The sequence below is a fragment of the Pyricularia pennisetigena genome, chromosome 1, assembly GCF_004337985.1.
Source record: "Pyricularia pennisetigena strain Br36 chromosome 1, whole genome shotgun sequence".
NCBI lineage: Eukaryota > Fungi > Ascomycota > Sordariomycetes > Magnaporthales > Pyriculariaceae > Pyricularia > Pyricularia pennisetigena.
In genome coordinates this window covers 4748185-4767497 of record NC_043740.1, presented here as the reverse complement: position 1 = coordinate 4767497, position 19313 = coordinate 4748185, and the positions used below count along the sequence as shown (strand labels likewise).

The following is a 19313-nucleotide window of genomic DNA, read 5'->3' as shown; positions in this document are numbered from 1 at the left end:
AATTATCTAGAATTATCCATCATTGTTTCAGCCCCCCCTTTTTTTTTTGCTGTACTTGAGTTCTTTCATTTCGCAATCGCTCTCCTCAGTAAAGCTCTATCGGCCTATCAGGAAAAATACCCTTTGTGTTTCGGTGATATCCCAGCGCTCCCGTGGCCCCACGTCGGTTCGTGTGAGGTCGTTTCGTGTGAGATTGCTCACACAACCGTCGCAGAACTCCTCTTGGACCTGAACCCGGAAATGTATTGTGCGGACCTGTACTCTGGGGGATGGTAGTTCCGCTGGAGTGTTGGTCAGAACCATGTTATGAAGATGAACGCTTTTGTTTTTTTTTTTTCCCATTTCAAATTGAAGCAGGTCTGTTCTTGTCGCAGGAAACCCCCGTCTAGCTTGAAGCCGCCAAGGGCAAGGACAATAATTCCTGGCAGCGCGATAGTGTTGACGGCTTCAGCTTAACCTGTATTTATTGCCACCTTACTAAAGTCATCTACCATGAGATTATATGATACGGAGCGAATTGTCATTGCCTATTGAATGTTACCCATCGCGAGAATTTTAATGCAGCCCAAGTTCTGAACCAGTATGCGCTGTCAATAGCTTGAGCAAATATTGAATGACTTGAATATCCATGTCATTTACATCGCACGTTTTCTGTGTCTTTTTGATGGAGCTACATTTGACAGTAGACAAAGGAGAACACTGTCAGAGAATGTAGAGTTGTGAGCAAAATAAGCCCATGTACATCTGTGTGCAACCATGCACCTCCCTGACTTTGAGTTGAGGATATGTCAAGTTTCAAGTGTTTTGATGTTTGAACTGCCCGTTAAACAATATAACAATTCTTTCCTCATTATTTGCACTTAGTAAAGACCGTGAACTATGTGTCTTCGTAGTTTTTTTCTACATGAATTGATTTAAGCATATGCCTCGACTGGGAAAGAAGTTGGCGAAACTATCACCACATGACTTGATTTGTAAAGAGCGAAATTTACAAGTTCGTAAATGACAAGCCAGCCAAATTTCCTTTGCACTCCCGGTAAAAAAAAAAAGAAAGAAACAAAAAACGAGATGTATCATCACATGGATGCAGACTGCAGGTCAGCGACAACCTCCAAGGGATTCAAAGGTGGACGAGCGAAATCACTTGATATTTAAAAGCATTTGGATGGATAAGTTAATCAAATTGTTATCAGCGTTCGCTCTACCTTGTCAGGCCCGCCACTGTAATCGCGCCATATTCAAATTTGTCAATTCCAGCTAAGCATCTCATTTCCATCACATCGGCCTTCTCCAGAGTCACCCGCTACATGTGCTAGCCGTAATATCGATCGAGCGCACGAGGACTTCCAGCGCGTTCAACACGAGGCTCGCATCGTGTGTGCTACCTGCAAACTGGCAACGACCAAGGGGAACTTTGGCAGTGGATTCACCCTAGGAGAACAAGCATTGCGAAATGAGTCGGCGCTGATTCAGTCTAGCAGGTGGAGATTGTGGACTATGTAGACCACCAGGTCATGGCCTGTAAGCTCGTATTTATTACTCATGTCTTTGAAGGCGTAGCCGGGATGCCCTCATAGCTCTTAGTGCGGCCACTTGACGCTTTGTGCCACAAAATCCTGAGCTGTTGTTCATGGACGCCAAACCCGTGCTATTTGATGGAAAAATTGAAAAATTGCATATTTGCCACTTCTCTTATTTCCAGGCTGCATCATACATTGCCTATATGCACTGTTTCTGCGGCTGACGAAGCTTTGTTTTCAATGACACTCAGTTGCATTTAATGCAAACTGCGGCCTCAAGTCATACTGCAAAGTTGTAAATAAGAAACCCTTATGTTTTGCTGGGCAAAAGAATTCCTAGTGGTCAGCCTGCCGTTTGTAATGCAAATCGGAGATACTCAAACTAAAGTTAGTTGGCCATGACCAACAGGAACAGGATATTATGTACCGTAAATAAATCCTCAACTTGACTGATATTACGGCATAACCGAGATGACCCACTCAACTCTCCTTAAGTAAAAGTAAGCTCGGAGTAAGTTAGAATGACTTTTGCGCAGAAAATAAACTCTTTGTTATAAATATCAGCAACCAAAAAAATAGCTGCAAAGTTACCTATAAGGATGTACAATGTGCTTTATATTTTGCCATGGTCGCTCTCCTTGCAAGCAAATAATTTCCCTAATTTCTAGTATCTACCAGGAAATAACTGTATCTTAAAATCAAACTGCTTTCCAAGCTCCTAATCACAATGCATTTTACCCTCCCCTTCATTGTAGCTGTGCTGGCTAGCGTGGCTACTGCGAGCCCTGTACAGTTTGGTGAGGCTACAAATGCAGTTGCAGCCAGAAGTAATGGTCAGTTTCCGTCATCGCAATCCAATCGAACCCCCGTCCTTTTTCATTCCCATGGATGGCTCCTGGACATGGCCCGAGTCTTTATTGATTTACGACCCCCATCCACCCCCCNNCGAATACACAGTGCTGACATTCCGGTCTGTTCTTTTGCTGCCTCCAGAGATTCAAACGCAGGCCTCCACCCCCGAAGCCCTGCAAAAGCGAACACCGGTAGGGTGGGACAGTCAGCATGTGTGGCACCCCAACGACGAAGCCCTCTGGAGGGTGCGACATCGACACAGGGCGGAGTGGGAACTTAGGAGCACAGTACCTGGATATTATGTAGAACAAATGGAGAAACAAGAGGCCGAAAAGCAGCGCAAGCAAAAATCGAAAACGGAACAGGGTCAGACGGCTCATGACTATGCGGCCGCGAACGCGAGGCTCCCGAAGCACGCGCCGGGCCGAAGTCGAGGTGGCAAGGGCGGCTCTAATCCCGCAGGCGGACGATGATACGATTTTCTACTTTTCATTTTTGCCAGAGCATGCCCACTTTGAAGTTGTATACAAAAAGTTAGACAGAGCTGATATACTACCAAAATTACCCACGTCTACTATCGTCTTTTCAATGGTTTTTTTGTCTCCATAACTGTCGCAGGAGTATTGCTCTCCCCCAAACCTTGGGTCCTTGTTACCTGGCATCCGATCATGCCGTTACTCTCGCCCCCTGCCGGCCTTTCGCCCTACTCAAAAGCTATTTGTTTTATAACGTTATTATAACTTAAAAGAAAACCATATTTTGTCTCGGAAAACAGAGTGGCTAGTATAGACTAATTATATCCCGCTTATGGCCTTTATTGCCATGCGCCCCTACGCACCATTACAAGCTTATCGGCATCCCGACCGTCTCAGCCGTTTTTGAGTCATGCTGATTTGGCCTCGGGTGCAATCCATTCAAAATGTCGGTTGGTCGGCAGTCGTCGAACAGCCCCACGCATCCATCCCGGCTTTGATCACACTCAGAGCCTCGCTTGGACTTGGTGCGGTTCGTTTAGTCGTCGACTGGTGATTTTCCCATTCGTCTGTCTCTATCGGTGTTGGGTTTTCTAAACCGCCACCTCTTTGAACAAGATGGACCTCAGTCGTCGGAGTTTCAAATCCAAAGCTGCGAGCCAGCGCCGCCCCTTTGGCGCAATCACTCGGCCATATCGCATCCGTCGCATGGTGGTGTTTCGAGAGGTCAGGCGCAGGTCAGGCGCAGGTCGTGCCGCGAGCGCGTGAATCTATTCAGGCTTTTCTGGCGAGATTGTAGACGCTCGCCCGGAAACAAAACTCGGCGGCAAGTGTAGCAAGTCAACAGGCTGTCGCGGTCGCCCTGACCATATTATTCTTTTCTTTTTTTTCTTTTTTTTTTGTCTGCTTTATATAAGAGTGTCTGTTGGTTTTGAGGATTATGGCAAAAAGCATAAAATGCCGTTGGAAATTATGAAAGTGGTTTGCGTCATCAAGTATGAGATTTGAAGGAAAACCGTAGCGCAGTTGTCCACTCCCCCCTTTTTTTGCGAGGGGAAACTCACATGGCGCAGCACCCCAAAGAAGCCTGGGAGTCCTGGGGCCCGGGGCTGGGACTACCATTTTTATGCATATACGTAAGATTCGGAGATGCCCTGCGAGCAGCTGACTCGGCACAGGATCATGCTATTTATGTTTCATCATCTCATCTTCGTACTTGTTCCAAGAATAGACTCGGGAGTCAAGCAAAAATCGATGCAGCACTAGATCTAATCACTGATATCATGGCCATCAATGCTGGCGAACAGTGAAGGTTGCAGTCGTGACCACTGATAAGCTCCTGTTTAACATTTATTCGGGTTCTCTTTTACACTTGCCTCTTTTACCCACTTTCGTTCTTTGAATCCACAATCCATATTTCTTTTCATAGTTTGTTTGTCTCCTGTTGGTGTTTTTGGAATATCAGCTCTCTACCTAAAACAGCCTTTAATTAGCCTAGTGATTTATGTGCCGTTTATTTGTGTAAAAATCCCACACGAGTAAAAGGTCTACCATTTAAGGAACCAGTCAAGAATGCATCCCTCGACCATAGTTCTTTTCGCCACCGGCACCGTATCCATCCGCATGGCGGAGTCGGATGCCGTGCCTGGCAAAAATGTGTGCTAGGACTGGGGCGACACCAATATTAGATTTAACGAGGACTAGCCTCAACCACTGTTGCAAGCTGGAAGGCGCCAAATCGTTGCACCAACACGAGCTACCATGCACAGCCCAGCACTTTCAGACTGCGTCAGATTTCGAGAAATATTATGATCCCATAGTTTAGGTTATGGATTGGGCCTCGCGTATCAAGGAGAAGAAGCACACGCCGGTTGAGTCAACCTCCTAATAAGGCTTTGGATCTTGGGCTGACTAGATAGAACTGCCGACATTACGGGGAAGTGCTTTACCAAACCCTCTTTTATAACTCTGATACAATATTGTGCCTGCTGTTTTTCTTGCCTTGCAAGAACCTAGAGTATAGTCAGAGAATTCTGTTATTCTTTTTTTAATCCCCCATGGTGTCAAGATACCGTTCCCAGAAGCACTAGAGCAAGCGAAACCCACACACCCGACCCAACAAGCTGCAAAAACCTACTGTCCAAGTCCGCCTTGTGTTCCGAGAGCATGGCACCGCAGGGCTATGTTTCTAGTAGGTCTGGGAGTTTGTAGGGCGGCCTCGGGCGGCAGTGAAGCAGCGAAGAGGAGGGCGAGGAAAAAGTCGGGACAGTGTCTCGAAAAAAACAAGCCATCTTGACTCTCGCGGGCGTGGCAAGTCAAATGCCAGAGAGTGGCGCGCGGTACAAAATCATGTGGAAAATAAAATAAAATAGGAACCCGTCAACGAAAGCATATTGGCGTAGAATTCTGGCCTCCACAAGCCTCGCGTGGTCTTGTCTGCTGTTTTCACAGTAGCTAAATAGTTTTCAGCAGGGATTGTTTTTCATCTGATTTTCTGCTGCATGTCTGGTTCGACTTGCGATGATCAAACGCACGCCATGCTGAATCATTCTTCTTGTCATGCCACACCCACCAAGCCGGACACTCCCGTTTGGAACTTGGAATAGAGCCTGAAGGTTGGCTCATCACCGACCGGAAAGGTCCGGCTGCCGTAGAAACCCGCGGTGCCGCCGATGCGATCAACCCACTGCACACGAGCTGTTGTTGGCAGAGTCGGCTCAGCAGAAAACAATCCAAAACTCGCCCTAAAAGCTGTTGATCATCCCCGAAGCCGCCATAACCCCCGCCCCACCCCAAAACTTCCCAGGGACCTCATCCAGCGCCACCACCCATCAGCATCGCCTTGACATCCTGCCCCTCGGCCAGCCAAGCCTGCAAGCGCGGGTCCTCCACGCCGGAAAAGCTGCGGCCTAGACAGCTCCGCGAACAGCCCCGGAGCCCACCAAGACACCGTCGTTGCGCAGCAGCGCCGCCGTAGTCCCGTGCCGTAGCACCCGCCTCCCCGCCTCGCCTGGGCTGAAGACCAGCGGCGTGTGGAACTGCAATCGCGACGTCCCATGGGGTTGGGGAGGATGAGGTTGGCGGTGGCGCGCGGGTCGGAGGACGGGAGCCTGTCGCGCCGGGCGGGGTGGAGCTCGTCCGACGTGGCGTCGTAGGCGAGGCCCGAGGTGTGGGTGAGGCAGTGCCGGAGCGTGAAGGGGGAGGGTGTTTGTGGTTTTGAGGGTGAATTTGCTGCCGTCGCTGGGGTTCTTGGGTGGTTGGTATTCTCGGAGTAGGGAAGACGGTCTTTTTCGTCAATGGCCTTTTTGGTTGCCTGTTCGAAATCCTCCGTTGTTGGGTAGTCGTAGTCAAACACGCGACCACGTTTGCATAAAGAGGCCGAGCGATGAATTTTAAGCGGAGCTTGGAGGTTTTTGTGCTCCGTTATATCATCGACGTTGAGCGACTTGGCTGCGCGTTAGTCCTCTGCTGCCTGCTGCTGCCTGGATTGTGCATGTCCTTTATTGCCTTTTTTTTTTGGTTTCGGCTGCACTTGATGCGCTGCAGGCTTGGACCTATTCCGCTTCTGGGCCACCTGCATGTTTTTGGCTGCGGGCCGTCAATCGACCACTGGGATAAATAAGGAGCACGCTTGAAGAGAAGCACATTGTTGCCTTGGCCATACCTAAAGAGTCAAGCGCTTTCATTATCGCCGCTACTTTTCTGTCAAACAAGGCACGCTGCAAACACACGTCCAACCCATTTATACACTCCATCCCCATCTGCTTCCCCATGATACCCGTCTTCAGTATCCATACAGGTTGACCGGCGCGCCCGCCGCCGCCTCGACGATCCTCTTGTTCTCCCTGATGAGCATGAGGCGGATCCACCAGGCACACGCGATGCTCCCCAGCGCAAACGCCGCGCTGGCGCTGAAGCCGATCGTGTACCTCGGCTCGTCGGTGCTGGGCCAGATGTAGGCGCCGTAGATGTAACCGATCTGGCCGGCGACGTTGGTCATGGCCAGCACGACGGCCTTCTTCTCCTTTGTCTGCGAGCAGGTGCTGGACGCCCAGCCGATGATGACCGAGTTGACCGAGTAGGCCCCGGCCGCGAAGATGAAGCACGCCGTGTATCGGCCCGCCACGCTCATCTCGGCGGCCGCGAGCACGAAGCCCACCACGGCCAGGGCGAGGCCCACCGTGATGTGCCAGGTGCGCTCGTGCAGCCGGCCCGAAGACCAGCCGAAGCCGATGCCGAACATGCCCGCTACGATGAAGGGCGGGCAGGTCATGAGGAGGGTTTGCGTGGTGTTGAACTTGAGGGTTTTGACGACACTTTTTTTTGTAGTTGTTGTCAGGTTAGGATGCTTAAAGGCTTCCAAGAGGAGGATCAATGGCTTGAACTTACGTCGGGAAGAACGAGTTAAAGGAACACGCCGACAGGTGCAAGTTCTGCATGAGACAAAACGCCCACGCCTTGGGGTCCTTGACGGCCTGCTTGAGTCCGACCATGACCGACGACTCGCCCTGGTCGTCGACGCGGTCGCGCTCCATGCGCTCATGCGCAATCTTGCGCTCGTCCTCGTTGAGCCAGCGCGTCGTCAGCGGCGTGTCGGGAAGCACCCAGAAGCCGAGAAGGCCGACGAGAGCGGTGGCTGCGCCCTCGATGATGAAGAGCCTGATGCCGGTCTTTTGCGTCAGAAATTGGACCCACGTGGTTTGGTTGAGAAAGGGAGTTACCCACCATCGCCAACCGCTAATCCCTCGGACGTCGTCCAGGCCTGCAAAAACCCCGGCGGCGATGAGACCGGAGAAGCCAGTTGCGAGAATCTGCGCGCAGTACAAAAGGGCGATGCGGGTTGCGACCTCTTGTGGTTTTGTTAGTTTCGAGCAGAATGCCTTGGGCGAGTGTGGACTAGACAAACCTCTGCGGGGATAAAAGATGGACAGCATGTAGGTCGCACCGGGGTAGAACTACCCCATAAAGCCTGGTCAGTCGGGCATGTCAAAATCTCGTGGAGAAAAAGACACGACATACCGGAGCCTCGGTGATACCCAAAAAGAAACGAGAAGCAATCAGCCCACCCCTGTTGTGGACCAGCGCAGTGCAGGCTGCAGAGAAGAGGTCAGTAAAAATGACCATTGTCCATGTCGAGTATCAAGTGACCGACATACCAGAAACGATGGCCCAGACGATCATCCATGAGCTCATGTAGATACTAGGTCGTATCCTCGTGATCAACATGTTGCTGGGAATCTGGAACAGCACATAGCCGACAAAGAGGATCGAGACGGCGACGTTAAAGTCGAAACCGCTCATGCCCAGATCCTTTTCGAGGTCGTTGAGACGCGCCTGCGCGATGGCGTTGCGGTCGACATAGTTGAGAAAGTACATGACGCAGAGCGTGGGCTGTTGTTTTGGGAAGCTTGTCAGGTGAGTCCGTTCTTGTCCCAGGGGTGAAAACTCAAGCAGGCGCGTTATTCACCATGATGCGCCAGTCCAACTTCCGAACAAGCGCCTTTTCGGCTGGGTCGGTGCTGGTCACGGCACCGCTGTAATCCCGCTTCTGACCGGCATCCTCTTTCAAGTTTCCAGCATCGTAGTCGTCGGCCGTCTGTGCCCTGGAGACCTCTGCCTCCGTCTTGGAATCGGGGTTTGCGTGCGACATGTTGAACGGGTTGACTGGTGCACCCACAAGGAATAAGGCACAGACAGGGTCAGGCCTGACAGAGAATCGGGGTGAAGGAACGCCGGGCCCTTTTTGTACAATAATCAGAGGCCTTCGATTTGCTCAACATGCCCGCAAGGGTGGTCTCTTCCGAGTGGGAAATCTCCACTCTTGTTGAATGGACGGTGGAGAGGTAATGATGTCCGGTGGGTTTCGGCTTTTTGCAGAGTTTGCGGGGTGGTGCGGAGTCTGCTGGCCTCGACTGCGACAACGGCTTCGATATTTGCTGAGCGGGCTCCAATTAAAGGTGGCCCGTCGACTGCCGGATACGTGCCGAAGATGTAATACCAGTCGACAAGGCCCGATTTTACTGCAGCTGGGGATGCTTGCTGACGTTGACATGAACGGTGTCGGATTAAGCATTCAGTCTAGGGTCCCCCGAGCATTGTCCGAACTGTCGTCTCGTCTGAGATGGTCGGCTTGAACGTTTTTGTTTTTCTGCTGATCTGGGCAATCTTGGGATTAGAAGAAGAAAAAAAACCAGCGAGAAACACTACAGTAGGTTCAGGCCAGCCAGTCGGGCGCAAAGTTTATCTCGACCACGTTGTGTTTCCAGACTCCGAAAGCCGTAATCACAACGGAGAAGCACAAAATGGAAAAGAAAAAGAAAAAAAAAAAAAAAGAAATTGCCCCAAAATCGGTGGGTGGAGCACCACATCCTTGTTGAGATTGACTGTCAACGACTCAATTTGTCATTGAGCTCAACGACAGTGGACCACCTCCGCAACTACCCCGTGCACCAAGATGCGGGGAAACGTCCCGCCCGCATTTGGCGTCGTAACAAGCTTGTGGTTCCCTTGCTTAGTCTGTTCTTTTTGGCGGGCTTGATGCGATCAAGCGGTGCAGCCAGAAAGATGGAAGGCTTGGCAAAGTATGGGTGACTGGGTAGGATAGCCATCCACCACATTTACTGGCGAGTGGTAGCGCACACGATCTCTATAACGTTTGACATTTGAGACTTGAACATTCGACAATAATAGACCAAAGCTACCATCCGGGTGACACCGGATGGTGTGGATGAGAGCGATTAGAGGCGTTTTTCGTCCCATACACGTCTAGTGCTAGTTGGTGATGGGCAGGTCGCTCCGGCAGCCGAAAGCTTCAGATTAAAACCAGGCCCTGTGTGCAGTGGTCTGAGTGATCAAGGCAATTTGGAACAGGACAAGTAACCGTTACCGGAATTTTGATCAAACCGCCCTTCAACTGAACAAATTAGCATGATTACAGAGGGAAATTAAAGGTACTATAGGTATTGCTAAGCATATCTTTTTCTTTGCACATAATCAATATGATATTAGGCTGACGTCGCCTGCAGGTTGGGAGTCACTCAAGTCGCAAAAGACAGATAATTTCTTGTTTGGATTACGTGAAGCGAGTCCGGCGCAAGCAGCCATGGCTCTCTCGTCCAACAAGCGCAGGACTCCGACATGAGGGATATGACAAAATGCTCCACGCAGTTGCGAATTCATAGTATCTTATGCTTAAGCTAAGCGCATGAGCTTAAAAATGGCTATATGGCGACCCCGAGAGGGCAGCAGCTGGGTAATTGGCCCCACGAATTACCAGCTTCCATCTGAGAAAGTTTGATTCTGGTTGGTGGAAATTGCACTCGAGATTGTACAACCAACATCTTTACATGTAAACCCTCAATTCCCACTCGGCTGTCTCCGTGCCCTTCATCATGCTATCTACCTGGGCAGATATTAAGGCATCTGCCCTTGGTGCTTGATGTTGCGTCATCTGTGAGAAGTCAATATGAATGCCGTGCCCGGTTTGGCAAAGTGCAACAGTCTTATTTCCTAGTTTAAAAAAAAAAAAAAGAAAAAAAAAAAAAAAAAAAAAAAAAAAAAAAAAAAAAAAACAAACTTACAGAGGCATGATAGGGGACTTCCATTTGCCTCTTTGGCCACACAATCCCTACAACCACGGCATTCGCCTAGTAAAGAGTTAGCACTGGGCTACACCGCTCTGCTGGCAACTTGCTATATCAGGAGATTGCCCTTAAAGAAGTTGAGCAAATTCGACATTGAGCCTTGGGCTCCTTTCTTTTACGGGAAGAACATACCTCCTTTTCCACGCGCTTCCTGGAGCCCAGCGGCCACAGCAAAGAATGTGATAAATACGGAAAGCTGCATGGTGAGAGTCGATGTGGAGATTGATGAAGCTTGACTTGTTGGAGGAGTTGCAACGGTTGTCTTTGGATGATATAGCCACGGGAGAATCCAAGCTAAAAAAATGCTCATGGTGTTTAGATAAATCGAGGAACCAAGTTGGATTTGCTCCTTGATTTATATAGCTACTGAACTGTATGTAAGTTTGACAATTATTCATACTCTGTCGACTTTGACATTTTCGATCATATCGGCGATCCCCGTCGTATTGCTTTATGCCTATAACACTGGAGATTTGCTTTACGGACACGGATTCTCTTGGCGATTCATAGGTTATAAAAAATCGTCTCATTTCCTGGTCCATTTCCGGTGTTTTTTGTGTCAAGATTTTTTAACAGAAAGTTATCCAATGTCGCTATATGAAAAATTCCTCCGTTAGCGCGACTAGCCTGTCACTAGTCTAGTGTGCAGATTCTTAACTGAGAAAGCGAGCGCGAGTGCAGATGATGGGATATTTACCTAACCCAGACATAACAAGGTAATTATTAACGACACTAATGTCACTACAGGCCAACAGAACTACTTTTTAGGCCGGCTTCTTTTGTCCCGTGTATCGCATACTGCAGAGTGTGGAGCGAGCTGACGTATGTTAAAGTTTTCAAAGTAACAAAGCCGAAAGTAAGTTGCAGGAATTATTCAACAGCGGCAGAGAGTACCTTGTTCTTCCAGGCTATGTAAAACCCATGCTATTGCAGATGCCTCGAGAGGACTTCAGCTGTAAGACTGCGAAGTTGACCCGAAATTTAAGATTTCCTATACATGCACGTGACCAGAACGAGTAATCAGCTGTATTCTACATATTTCCAACATTTTATCAATGTGGGCAAAAGTATGAGCAGCGTCAGGTGTGCCCTTCTCCGCGGAACTGGGAGTGTTTACATATCAGAGCCAGATTATTATACTGATGCTGCAAACGGAATAACATCAGCTCCAGATTTGTTTTCTTTGTTTCATTGTTTCGTCTTTGAGGTATAATAATAATTTGAATATTTGCATTACTAAATTATGAAGCAACATACAACCTTTGCATCGCGTCGGAGAACGTGTGTAAACTGGGCATATAAACGAGACACGGTGAAAAGCTATACGACCCAAGATAACCACGATTTTCGACTTGGCCGACACTGCGTAAATGAACATCCAAATCAGGTTGACAACTGATGGGCTCTAGCAAAGATGAGGAGACGAGTAATGAAGTAGCGATTCATTCGTTAGCTTTAAAGCTCGTTGCTCTGGCCAGAGACGGCGTCGCGAAATTTATTTTATGTCGGTCAGAACATAAAAACGCTGAACTAAGCTTGTTCGGGCGGAAATCACATACCTGTTGAACTTTGTCAATTGCCAGCTGACGCGAAAATTAGAAAAGATTTTCCACGGCCAAATGCATCAGCCCTGCCTTCGGTATTCTTTTGCATTAAACACTGATACGCTCACATGTTGATGCAGAAGTCGCGGTCACGTTAATTTGGGAATCCGCAATTGGTACAAGGGACATGCAGTCGGGCGATGAGGAGATTTAGCGGCGCAGCCTGCAAGGATCAGTCTAAAAATCGACACGGGTTGAAGTTGGGGGCATAGGGAAGAAAGCGAGGGAAAATTTGGTGTGATGAAGGTCTATGTAGCACATATATTTATAGGAAAGTAACTGTCTTGCCGGATTTCTCTATTCATTTTGTGATTCCCTCCATGTCCAAACGCCGATCCTTTATTGATTGCCGTCCCGTTACCACCCGGCACTTCCACAAAGAGACTGGTTCCTCCCTACCCCCAACTCCTCCTTCTTTGTAACCCTACCATCCATCCCAGGACAAAGCCCAATCTGCTGCTACCGGTTCGGTATTCCCGTCGTCCAAAGACTTGTATGTACCCTGTCACACCATATTCTCGCTTCCACGTGTGACAAGTAGCAGCAGCTACTTTTTAACAGGCTTTTAACGGCATTACAAATGACGGATTTGATTTTCCAGATCTCGCGGCCGCATAACAAATGGCAACCCCGGTTGAAACTTGAAACCTGGAACGAGTTCCCGGAATAATTCTTATGGCTCCATATATTGTGCTTCTTGTTCTCAGTAAGAGACCATAAACCGAGGTGATTCTTCTGCCTTTCCTCCAAATTCGCCCCACAGTCGTCCTGAGAATGGATACAGAACCTCAACACAAGCTTTTTCTCGTCTGGGAAGGTATCACAAGAAAGGTGCCACAAGTATTACACAGGCGTGGTTGAGCTCTGCTGTAGTTTCCAGCACTATTAATAAATAGCCGGTTGCTGGATGAAATTAGCACCCCGGCGCTTAGGGTGCAGAGCAGCTGGCCCGGACTGGCCGTTTGGACGCACCGAACTCTTCGGTGTGCATTGTCAAGTCCATGTGGAGGAGTGGGCGATGGTTCATGCCGAGGATGTGCATTTTTGTTTTTGACCGTCAAAAAATCAATCTCGGTCTCTGCAGGAATCCGGGGTAGCCTTGGCTTGACCTTGAAGTCTCTTGTGGAACCAAGACTATGGGTGCGGGTGGTGGCTTTGTCAAGGTGACGGGAACATGGCTGGCCCAGAAAGCACCATCAGTATAAGGATTATTATACAGATTTGGCTGTGTTTGGTGAATATCGATCGACCGATCGGGCCATCAAATCCGATGCAAACAACCCTCGTGACCGACATGTTGGTTGAAATCCCCAGTTATAAGCACCTATTATTAGTATAACCTCGCCCTCCGTAAACGCGACTGCTCCAACGATACAAAAAAAAAAGAAAAAAAAAAGCAAAGAAAACCCTGGTTCTGACTAGCACTGCGCCAACTTTTGCACGTGTGTGGTGGGGATAGCGCATTTGCTGTCCCTCTTAATCTGCTAACGAGCGGTACGTGGGGAGGCAGAAAAAAAGGCCGAAATGAAACATCCTGGAGTCCAGTCTACTTGCAAGAAATGCACTGGCCTGGGTACGGTAACGAGAAGCCGGGATGTTGAGTTTTGCTTTCGCGTGGATGACATGAACGACGGTGATTGCCATAATGGCCTTGACTCGATGCCGGAAAAGGCATTCTCCATAACACAAGATCTATTACTTGTGGGTTCTTCCCCGAGTAAGTTCTGGGGCAGATATATCTGGCTTGAAAGAAATGCCGCTCGCTGCTATCTTTACTAATATACCGGTACCCTTGTTTGCGGAAGATATTACTCACATCGTTGTCGATCTCAAGAGTATCAATCATCGCTGGGACGAACCATGTTGTTCCTCGTCGTCTTGGCTTTGTTGGCACCCATAAACTTGGGTATGGGAATACAAGCAGTGATTCTGGAAATAGATACAGCGAGGTTGCTAGAAATAGTAAAATAGATTTTGAAGTCCTGAAGGCTGATTGATGAGGGCTTCACAAAAAGCTCGTGGAGCCAGGCAGTTTGATGCCAGGAAGCCAGCCGCGGTCTGGAAAAGGCTTAGTAGAACTTGTTGGTAACAGATCAAGAGGCCTTTTTTCTATCCATCGAGTGCCATGCCGCATGAAACTGTGATACATAGCTTGGCGGGGATCCTGCCCTATCTCGGCTGTTTATCGGGACTTGTGTACTTTTGCTAAAGTAGTTATTATGAATCACGTTGCGACCAAGACATACTCCTGAGCTCCTAACTTTCCCAACCCCTGCACAAAAGGTGGCAATTGACATGCCTTTACTTGGTAGTTATGTTCAGTCTCAGTTGAGGCTTCAGATGTAACGGTAGCAAAAGATACAACTTGGAGGCACCCAACACAATCAATCAATGTAATCCCAATTAACAGCTTCCACTACTCCTCCCACCCACATCTAATTCCCATAGAGGCATTCCGAAACCCACCAATGGGGGCCTGCGTCGGCCGAAAAGTGACCACGGGGGGTTTTTTATATTGGCAACCCGCGAGCCCCCGTGCAAAACCCGTAAAATATAATATATATATATATATATATATATATATATATTCGTGTATTAGTACTGATAGTTCTGTAGATCAGTATATAATATAAAATACTCTCATTAAATTCTACTTTATGATCAAAAGTTTTCTTTTTTTTAAATATTCGCTTTACAATCGGTGACCCAGAAGCAGATATGACCCGGAAGTGGACACCGTAAAGTTGTGCTTTAATCTTTTATAACAAAGGAACGAATAGTTCAATACAGGCCAGGATCTGTACATGTATAAATCCAAAAACTGGCTATTGAATGATGCAGTTCTTATAATTATAGGGCGCTACTTGGATGAACGTTGAAGTTTTTATACGAGTCCCTATTTTTATTTTTTAAAGTTCGAATACAGAGGGTATACATAATTTGTGGAATGCATTTCATAAAGCGGATAAAAATACGTATATTGCATTTAGGTTTAGCCGACTGCTAGCTTTAATTGGCAATATATTAATTTTTCGACGTTAAAAATTAAAAACACATACAAATTGTTTAAAGAACTTTAAATAAATATTTACATAGAAAATAAGTTTTCTATGTATATGAGAAAATAAAAAGAATCCTATACAAAACCGTAGGAATATGGTTTAAATAGGTATTTCCTCCATTTGTAAAACAGAGTCATTTATAATAAAACAGCTATTTTCAAGATTTTCACATTAAAATTTATAATGTTCAAAAGTATAATTGATTTTGAATGATTTTATTTTTCTTTGCGAGAAAAAAAACCCAAATGTAATTTTTAGTTTATATCTAGGAGCTCTTTTTGTTTATGTATAAATTCTATTTTATATTTAAATATTTTGTTTGCTAACAAATTGTATGTGTTTTTTTAATTTTTATTCTTAAAAAACTTAATAATTATTGATTATAGCTAATAGCCACGCAAGCCAAGCTGCAGTATATGTATCCTTAACTGCTTTACAATATATAGCTTACAAAACACTTATGGCATTTTTATTCGATTTCTCAAACATAAAAATAGCTAATTGAAAAAAGCCTATTTTCTTATTCAAAGCATGCTTTACAAATACAAAACCTATATCATCAAATAGCCAATTCTTGGTTTTATATGCGTACAAATTTTGGTCTTTATTGAACTATTTGTTAAATTGTTATGAAAGATTAAACCACAACTTTAGGGTGTCCACTTCCCGGCCATGTCCACTCCTGGAACGCCACTGCTAGTCCAAAACCCGCGAGTTACCCAATTCGGGTTGAGCCCGCCAGCCCGCGGGCCCCCATGAACTCGCTAAAAAAAAACCCCCCGTGGGCCTTTACGGGCTCCCAGCCAAAAACCCATGGGCTAGTGGGCCGGGCCGGGCTAAACCTGGTTTCGGGTTTTCGCAGGCCTTAGACGAGAGTCAAACATTGAAGTTGTTTCCAGATAGCCAGCGTGATCAAGAATAACCGCTAAACTGCGCTTTATTTAGGAAGCTGATGAATAAATTGATTGCGACTTTTATAGCAAACAGATGAAACCAGTCGACGCCTTAGATGCAATTTGACAGTCAAATCTTTGATGATCGCTCTTAGCATAAAACGGGCCCAAAGAAACTCCGCAAAAAGGATGCTGAATAAGAGAAAAAGCAAGACGAGAGGTACCCAAAGAGACAAATAGCAGAGAAGGAAATAAGCGAAAGAATGAAAAAACCGAAACAAAAACAGCAAAGCACTCTTCCATTCACCCTTTTCCCACCCCCGCTTCCCGAAACCTCAAAGCAACGAACCCAGCTACAGACCCTGCAGGCCCTTGAGTCTAGGCATTGAAAGCCCGAGGCCTGCGAGGCGGCCGGCGACCACCCTGCGGAGCGAAAGAACCGTCGTCCATGTGCACGTCCCTGTCGCTGTCGGCAGGATCCTGGTTGTCGCCCTGGTACTTGGGCAGCGTGCGCGGCTCGAGGTCCCGACGGGCAGCGTGCTTATGGAACGAGCCATCCTCGTCGTACACTGGGTTGTCGCGGGGCAAAGGGGCCGACTCGTCCTGTTCGCTGCTCTTTTTCTTGTTCTTTTCCTCGGTCTCTTTCTTGGTCTTTTCCTTGATCTTTTGGGCATTGGCCAACTTGGGATCAAGGTTGTCGATCCGCAAGGGCTGCATGCGCGGCTCGAGGTCACGACGGGCAGCGTGCTTATGGAAGGAGCCGTCTTCGTTGTACACATCGTTGTCGCGCGGCAGAGGGGCCGACTCGTCCTGTTCGCTGCTCTTTTTCTTGTTCTTTCCCTTGTTCTTTTTCTTGTGCTTTTTTTTGGTCTTTTTGGTATTGGACGACTTGAAATCAAGGTTGTCGCCCCGCAAGGGCTGCAAGCGTCGCTCGAGGGTGGACGGCTGCTCCTGGCGGGCCACGACCCTGCCGGTGCGGCCGGTGCGACGAGAGCCCCTGTTTTTATAAATGGGGTTGCCGTCGGCGTCGACGCCAAGCTTGCCTGAATCGGAGTCGTCGCTGCGAGCGGCGATCTGACCCTGGGAGACCGGGTCGGACTCGACGCTTCTGCGGTTGTGCAGGAACCTCACTGGCTGTTCGAAATTTAGGCGGGGGCTTACGGCAGTCTGCTGAGATGTTGCGGCAGCCTGTTCAGCTTTTGCGGCAGCCTGTTCAGCTTTTGCGACAGCCTGTTCAGCTTTTGCGGCAGCCTGGCGAGCTTCCTTCTCCTCCTTCAAAGCCTCTGGGCTTTTTGTCACATGCGGAAGCATAGGGTTGTGCCAGTCTTTCGGCGATGTTCGCAATCCATGCCCCCGCGACAGTATGTTCCCGTTCAAGTCCAAGCCATTTCGGCGCGCCCCAGGATGAGCGTTCAAGAAATCCTCGTCTGACCGTTTGCCGTGAGCTCCGCCATTACCATGGCCGGAGGGTTTGGTTGCGCCCTTTGGGATTTTTGGAGGGTAGGTTCCAGGGTGGGTGCCATCGTCATCGGGGGCCGGGTCGCCAAGCTGCCACGGGCCATCACGAGCCACCAGTCCGGCCTTGTCGGTAGCCGGGTCCGCGAGGACTTGGGCCAGTGCCTGGGGGCTGAGGGCCGCGAGCAGAGTGAGCTTCAACCAGCTGGATGCGTGCATCTTGGCGCTTGGAGAAAAATAAAAGAGAAAAAAAAAAGAAAGAAAAAAGAAGAAAAAAAAAAAAGAAAAAAAGGGGGTTGTTGAACAGACTGGAAGTCTGCAGGCGTATAATACAGAATTAAGAACCACAGAAAAGGAAACAGAATAGGGTGACGACGATAAAAGTCTGTGAGGAAAGAGAGAAAATAGAAATCCTTGGGAGAGCGGAGTAATGCTCTTATTTTATGTGTCGGTCGAGAGTCTCTCACTGAATATTCCAGACAAATTTGTGTACAGCAGCACGACTCGCATTTTCTATTTCGGCATAAACCTTTAGGCAGGCTCGGGTTGGTAGTCAATTGCAGGGAAAACTGCACTTGACAGCTGCTGTCATTCGTGCGGAGATTCCCACTTACAGTGTATCTTTCATTTGCCTTTTTTTTTTTCCTTTTCTTTCCTTTTCGTCAAGTCACTGTCCGGAGCTCTCAAAATAAGCTCATATCAGGGAACACCCCTTCCCATCCTTGATGAAGTGACTTCGGGCATTCCGTCTGGGAGCAATGCTTAAGCATTCAGGACGATCATCTTCATGGCGATCGGCCAAAAATAGAAATAAATTTGCGCCCTGACGTATAATGCTATTATGTCATACATTGTGTAAGTATCTGGCTGTGGCATTCTGGTACTCGTGCTTCCCATAAACTACGGAAGACGGCAGTGGAAAACCACAGGAAAAAAAAGGGGGAAACGAAAAGGAGAAATAAAATTAAATAAAGCATTTTGGTGGGCACAGGATTTCCTTTCCGATGCAGACAAAAAAGACTTACGGGCCGTCAAGCTTTTATCGTTTTGACTTTGGTTGGGAAGGATACCTGAAATAGAAACTGGCCGCGATTGGCTTTCTTCGTCTTGGGTCTCGTATAGGTAACTGTTCCATCTTTTCAATTCATCTTGGGCAGGTATTGGTGATGGCTTGCTTTACGACTTTTTAGTCAAGGGGAGGTATCAAAATGAAAAAAAAAAGGGTTGTGTACCAGACTAGACTTGAAATGTGAGCCTGGCAGCGTGATGCTTTATACTCATCATGATGCCATCAAGTCAACAACAATTACGCCTAACAAGTCCTTCTCTTGTGCATGTTTCTCGCTGCGAAATCATATTGGATTTCCACATTTCCCATCCTTGCCCTCATTCTGCTTCAATACGTAGGAGATGCTAGCGCGGAAAAGCCGTGAAAGGACAGCGACCTCGCCGCTGAACAAGTTGACTGTGCTATTTCGTGGAGAGGCCGTTATTCTATTCACCCTGTACTTTTAAAACAGCGAGCGCCCGCAGAATATCACATGCAACAGGCGAAAGCCAGCAAGACCAACCACATGGGCATTGGGCAATACTTTCCGCGCTGGTGGAAATCTTGCCGCAGGGTGAAAGCCGTATTCACGCCGGCGGAAACATATTTCCACCACGTCTTTTTTTTTGGAAGCGATCCATCGGTACCGTGCGGGATGCGAGCTGCATTTCGCTGTTTTTGCTATACAACAGTTGCAAAGAGTTCCACAAGAACGAAAGGACAGTTGTTGCTTCCTTTAGCCTATGAAGCATTACGCCAAGGT

At 47.9% G+C, this 19313-nt stretch overlaps 5 protein-coding genes across 5 annotated transcripts; 1 reads left to right on the top strand and 4 right to left on the bottom strand.

Moving 5' to 3' along the window:
* Window positions 1-2247: 2247 nt before the first annotated feature.
* PpBr36_07886 (uncharacterized protein) lies at window positions 2248-2845 on the top strand (the record flags this gene model as incomplete). The annotated part of the gene is made up of 2 exons (XM_029895019.1): window positions 2248-2353; window positions 2514-2845. The coding sequence occupies 2 exons, from the start codon at window positions 2248-2250 to the stop codon at window positions 2843-2845; spliced, it is 438 nt and encodes a 145-aa protein (XP_029748733.1).
* Window positions 2846-5402: 2557 nt separating this feature from the next.
* Window positions 5403-6531, bottom strand: PpBr36_07885 (uncharacterized protein; the record flags this gene model as incomplete). The annotated part of the gene is made up of 3 exons (XM_029895018.1): window positions 5403-5542; window positions 5693-6295; window positions 6510-6531. 3 exons carry the CDS (start codon window positions 6529-6531, stop codon window positions 5403-5405), a joined length of 765 nt encoding a protein of 254 aa, XP_029748734.1.
* A 98-nt stretch (window positions 6532-6629) lies between these two features.
* Window positions 6630-8549, bottom strand: PpBr36_07884 (uncharacterized protein; the record flags this gene model as incomplete). The annotated part of the gene is made up of 6 exons (XM_029895017.1): window positions 8313-8549; window positions 8002-8236; window positions 7865-7938; window positions 7752-7800; window positions 7235-7694; window positions 6630-7161 (listed from the first exon to the last, which is right to left on the bottom strand). Exons 1-6 carry the CDS (start codon window positions 8493-8495, stop codon window positions 6630-6632), a joined length of 1533 nt encoding a protein of 510 aa, XP_029748735.1. The 5' UTR covers window positions 8496-8549.
* A 1638-nt stretch (window positions 8550-10187) lies between these two features.
* On the bottom strand, window positions 10188-10690 carry PpBr36_07883 (uncharacterized protein; the record flags this gene model as incomplete). Its single annotated transcript, XM_029895016.1, has 2 exons — window positions 10188-10354; window positions 10621-10690. 2 exons carry the CDS (start codon window positions 10688-10690, stop codon window positions 10188-10190), a joined length of 237 nt encoding a protein of 78 aa, XP_029748736.1.
* Window positions 10691-16425: 5735 nt separating this feature from the next.
* PpBr36_07882 (uncharacterized protein) lies at window positions 16426-17721 on the bottom strand (the record flags this gene model as incomplete). The annotated part of the gene is made up of 2 exons (XM_029895015.1): window positions 16426-16657; window positions 16730-17721. The coding sequence occupies 2 exons, from the start codon at window positions 17719-17721 to the stop codon at window positions 16426-16428; spliced, it is 1224 nt and encodes a 407-aa protein (XP_029748737.1).
* Window positions 17722-19313: the final 1592 nt, after the last annotated feature.